The sequence below is a fragment of the Cebus imitator genome, unplaced genomic scaffold (assembly GCF_001604975.1).
Source record: "Cebus imitator isolate Cc_AM_T3 unplaced genomic scaffold, Cebus_imitator-1.0 Scaffold111, whole genome shotgun sequence".
Lineage (NCBI taxonomy): Eukaryota > Metazoa > Chordata > Mammalia > Primates > Cebidae > Cebus > Cebus imitator.
Genome location: NW_016107426.1, coordinates 1,150,744 through 1,154,895, shown reverse-complemented (window position 1 = coordinate 1,154,895; position 4,152 = coordinate 1,150,744). Strand labels below are relative to the sequence as shown.

Here is a 4,152-nt window from a genome sequence, read left to right as displayed (position 1 = left end):
AAAAAAAAAAAAAAAAAAAGAAAGACAAAGAAGATCCATTGGCTGGGTGTGGTGGCTCACGCCTGTAATCCCAGCACTTTGGGAGGCCGAAGCAGGTGGATCACCTGAGGTCAGGAGTTCAAGACCAGCATGGCTAACATGGTGAAACCCCACCTCTACTAAATACAAAAATTAGCTGGGCGTGATGGCACAACCTGTTATACCAGCTACTTGGAAGGCTGAGGTGGGAGAATGGCTTGAACCCAGGAGGCAAAGGTTGCAGTAAGTCAAAATTGTGCTGCTGCACTCCAGCCTTGGTGACAAGAGCAAGACGCTGTCTTAAAAGAAAAGAAAAAAAGATCCATTACATTTACAGGTTTCTCAAGAGTTCTAAGAAAATGAAACAGAGGATGATTAGAAAGGAGGGGCTCAGTTCTTTCCATTCAGGAGAGGGGAAGGGGTCAGTTCTTTGTATCCAGGGCATCCTCCCTGCTAACCTAGACTCAGAGTTGCTCCAAACAATGCCCTCTCTAGTTTAGACTCCAGCTATGACACCCCAGAAAACAGACATGGAGAGACCTAGGGGATAAAGGTCTTTATTGAACAACATTATCTCACTCAGTAACAAAAGAGCAGGAGGCAACAATTCCCCCAGAAGTCTGCAGCTGTGTCTACCCTCGACAACACGATGCATGGCCCGCTGATACATCAGCTGCAGTTCAGAGCCCCTGGTGGTCACTTAGAGATCATAATTGGGGTTCTTCCGAAGGATAACAAAACCTTCCAGAATGGGGGTAACAGGAAGAAACTCCTCGGTGGCCAATTCTGCCCGTTCCCCGTGGGCCAGCAACACTGGGGTTGTATGTGTCTGGAACCCTGTGATGGTCTTGGGCTTCCCAGCCTGCCCCACCACATCCACTGCCTGTAGGGTGAGAAAATTGAAAAGGATGGAAGAGTAGCAACCACCCACTGCCCACGCCAGTTTCAGCAAAGCAAGTGTATGTACATTCTCCTGTCTACTCAACCTCTTACCTGGCCCACACGGACAGACACAGGCAATGGCCGCAGCTCCTCATCAAATGTAACCAGCATTCGGGGCTGCATGGCAGCCACCAGCCCATACAATACATAGTGTGATTTGCCTAGAATAACTGAGGGAAGCAGACAGGACAAAAAGTTAACAGACGAAAGGGCAAGCCCGGCCAGAACACTGAAAGCCCACCCCAGCCTTGGCCCTTTAACCTCTCGGTCATATGACGGAGTCCATACTCCTCCCATCATGTGCCCTCCCACTAACCAGAGATGCCCCCACCTCACTTTGCTTACAGCCCTTAGACTTGAAAATTGTGTTTCCCCAGTTACTTAGGAGCAGAGGCTGGGCACATCATCCTCCAATCTCTTTGGGCCAGATCAAAAGTGTGTGAGATGAAAGTCTCATGTCACCAGCCCAAAGAACCTCAGGAACCTAGGAGTGGTACAGAGCTAACTTGGGTCTTGAACCTAAACTGCCAAAGTGAGCCTGGAAAGGGTGGAGTCAGCACTACATGCTGTTGATATAAAACTTCTGACAGGAACTCACTGTTTCGAACATCCAGGAAAGAGACGAGCACAGTGAGCAGCCCAGCCACAGCCACTTGACTCATAAGCTGCCGGTCACTGTGGTAGGGGCAGAGGGTAAGTGTGCCCTTCCCTAAATGTGTCAGGCCCTGAAAAAAACAGAGGGAAGTAGAGGTGAGGAGTCATCACTGACGAGGTATCACCTAACCCAGCCAAACAGAAATCTGGCACTTGGTCACATTTTTCCTCCTAGGCCAACATTCCATGTCCTTCCTTCCATCACCGGATGCTTCCCCGGCACACTCTGAGAAGAGTTCTACTCTTTACCTGTGCTAAGCGCACCATGAAGAGGTTGTTGGGGTCCTTGGCATGATATTGAGCTAACTGGCGCAGCATCGCAGCCAGACGGGCATTGTTGGTACCTGAAAATGTTAAGCATTACAGAAGTGAAAAAAGGGGCTTCAAATCTTCCCCACTGCTTACGATCTTCTTCTGCCTGATACTTACCACTGCCCACCATGCCCATGGCAAAAATGGAGTTATAAGAAACTTCTGGATCAGCATCATGAGAGAATTTGCTTAGGGTATCCAGGATGTTGAGTCGTGGGTTTGAAACGGAGATGAGGGCCAGTGCTAGAGGCACAGCCCTCCGGAGTGTAGGCTCCCCATATCTCAGCTGATGATCCAAGAAAGGACAACAGTAAGGGGGATGGCAGTAAACAGGTGCCATTACAGAGTGGACTGGTGGGTAAAAGGGGGCCTTAGCGTCTGTAGAAAAGGTACCACAGGCCAGGCACAGTGGCTCACGCCTGTAATCCCAGCACTCTGGGAAGCTGAGGTGGGCAGATCATGAGGTCAAGAGATCGAGACCATCCTGGCCAACATGGTGACAACCCTATCTCTACTAAAAATACAAAAATTGCCAGGCACGGTGGCTCACACTGTAATCCTAGCACTTTGGGAGGCTGAGGCAGGTGGATCACGAGGTCAGGAGTTCAAGACCAGCCTGGCCAAGATAGTGAAACCAAGTCTCTACTAAAAATACAAAAATCAGCGGGTATAGTGGTGGGTGCCTGTAATCCCAACTACTCGGGAGGCTGAGGCAGAGAATTGCTTGAACTCAGGAGGTGGAGGTTGTGGTGAGCCCGGGATCATGCCACTACACTCCAGCGTGGGCAACAGAGCAAGACTCGTCTCAAAAAGAAAGGGAAAAAAAAAAAAAGACACAGCAAAAAGACCACCTCTCCACCAAGAAAACCCATCAGAAGTCTTCGCTGGGGAACGCCAGGCCACCAGACCCAGTATATTCCAATCTTCTTCATGCTGTACTCACCAAATGGCCAAAGGTTCGTAGTGCCATCTCTGCACCAATCTCCTCCCCCATAGCAATAAGGGCAATCCCCAGAACAGCCACTCCCTGCAATTGAAGAGGCAGCAGAACCCACTAAGCTCAAGGGAATAAAAAGCAGTCACCTTGACTCAAGTCCCATCTGAAAATAAAAAGCCACCCTGTGGGGAACACCCTCACGTCTTACGTACAGTCTAATGCTATTTCAATACACAGCGATACCCAGAGGGGCTCTAGAGCAAAAACCAAACCCAGCTCCCCTGCATGCTTCTCTCTCCTCACAGCCAGACTCGGAAGATGCCCAGCTGCCCTTAAGACCTGATGTGCTCCCATGTCGGCAGGGGCTTCCTTTTTGTCCTTGTCCTTCTTTTCCTTCTTGTCTTTGTCCTCCTCCTTCTCTTTGGAGTCAAAGTGTTCGCTACAAATGTGGAGCAGCTGCTGCACCTTCAGCACATTCCCAGAGCCTGCGGCAGGGCGGTGAGGGAGCATGGATAGAAATGAGAAGTTACCAAGGAAAAGCTTTGGAAAACAGTAGAAGACTAAAGAATCTGCAGCAGATCAGAATGAATGAGAAAGGAGAAACAACCTAAAAGTAAGGACCAAGAAAGAAGTGAGGAGTCACTGGGGCGCACAAGACAGCCTCATAAAGACACGGACCTGCATATGCACACACATCCACCAGTGTGTTGGCAAAACTGCGGAACGGCTCTGACACAACCTCCAGTGCAGCCAGGATTGCCTCGATGGCCTCACCCTTCCCTACAGGACAGATTCAAGGGGTCAAAGGATACTTGCCTCCATCCAGCACAGCCGGACACATAAACCCTCCCTGTTGTATCCAGTTACCATCAGCCCTTCGCCCAAAGTGAAACATCTCCTCACCCAGGTGGTTGAGACCCAGTCCAAGAGGAAGCCAACGAGCATAAGTGTCCTTGAGCTCAGTCTCTGACTTCTCCATGATGGTCTGAAGGATGGTAGAAGTTACATCTCCATTGCAGGACCCCACTGCTATCATTCCACAGGCTAGAGCTGTCACACCTGCCACCTAGAGGTAGGAAGCCGAATTACCCACAGGAAGTTATTAAAACACTTATGTCTTGATTCAAGATACCCTATTCCTACAGTCCACTGCAAGATGTTCTCCTAGGGCCGGGCGCGGTGGCTCAAGCCTATAATCCCAGCACTTTGGGAGGCCGAGGCGGGTGGATCACAAGGTCAAGAGATCGAGACCATCCTGGTCAACATGGTGAAACCCCGTCTCTATTAAA

At 50.0% G+C, this 4,152-nt stretch overlaps 1 protein-coding gene across 1 annotated transcript in view; it reads right to left on the bottom strand.

Annotated features, from left to right (window-relative positions):
• Window positions 1-557: 557 nt before the first annotated feature.
• Window positions 558-4,152, bottom strand: part of PSMD2 (proteasome 26S subunit, non-ATPase 2) — an 11,277-nt gene continuing 7,682 nt past the window's right edge. The window contains exons 13-21 of the mRNA XM_017538345.2: window positions 3,767-3,929; window positions 3,542-3,643; window positions 3,203-3,348; window positions 2,870-2,953; window positions 2,044-2,212; window positions 1,864-1,958; window positions 1,559-1,685; window positions 1,012-1,130; window positions 558-901 (exon numbers count right to left, since the gene is read on the bottom strand). Of these exons, the coding sequence (XP_017393834.1) occupies window positions 719-901; window positions 1,012-1,130; window positions 1,559-1,685; window positions 1,864-1,958; window positions 2,044-2,212; window positions 2,870-2,953; window positions 3,203-3,348; window positions 3,542-3,643; window positions 3,767-3,929 (1,188 nt within the window). The 3' untranslated portion in view covers window positions 558-718. The remainder of the gene's footprint in view (window positions 902-1,011; window positions 1,131-1,558; window positions 1,686-1,863; window positions 1,959-2,043; window positions 2,213-2,869; window positions 2,954-3,202; window positions 3,349-3,541; window positions 3,644-3,766; window positions 3,930-4,152) is intronic.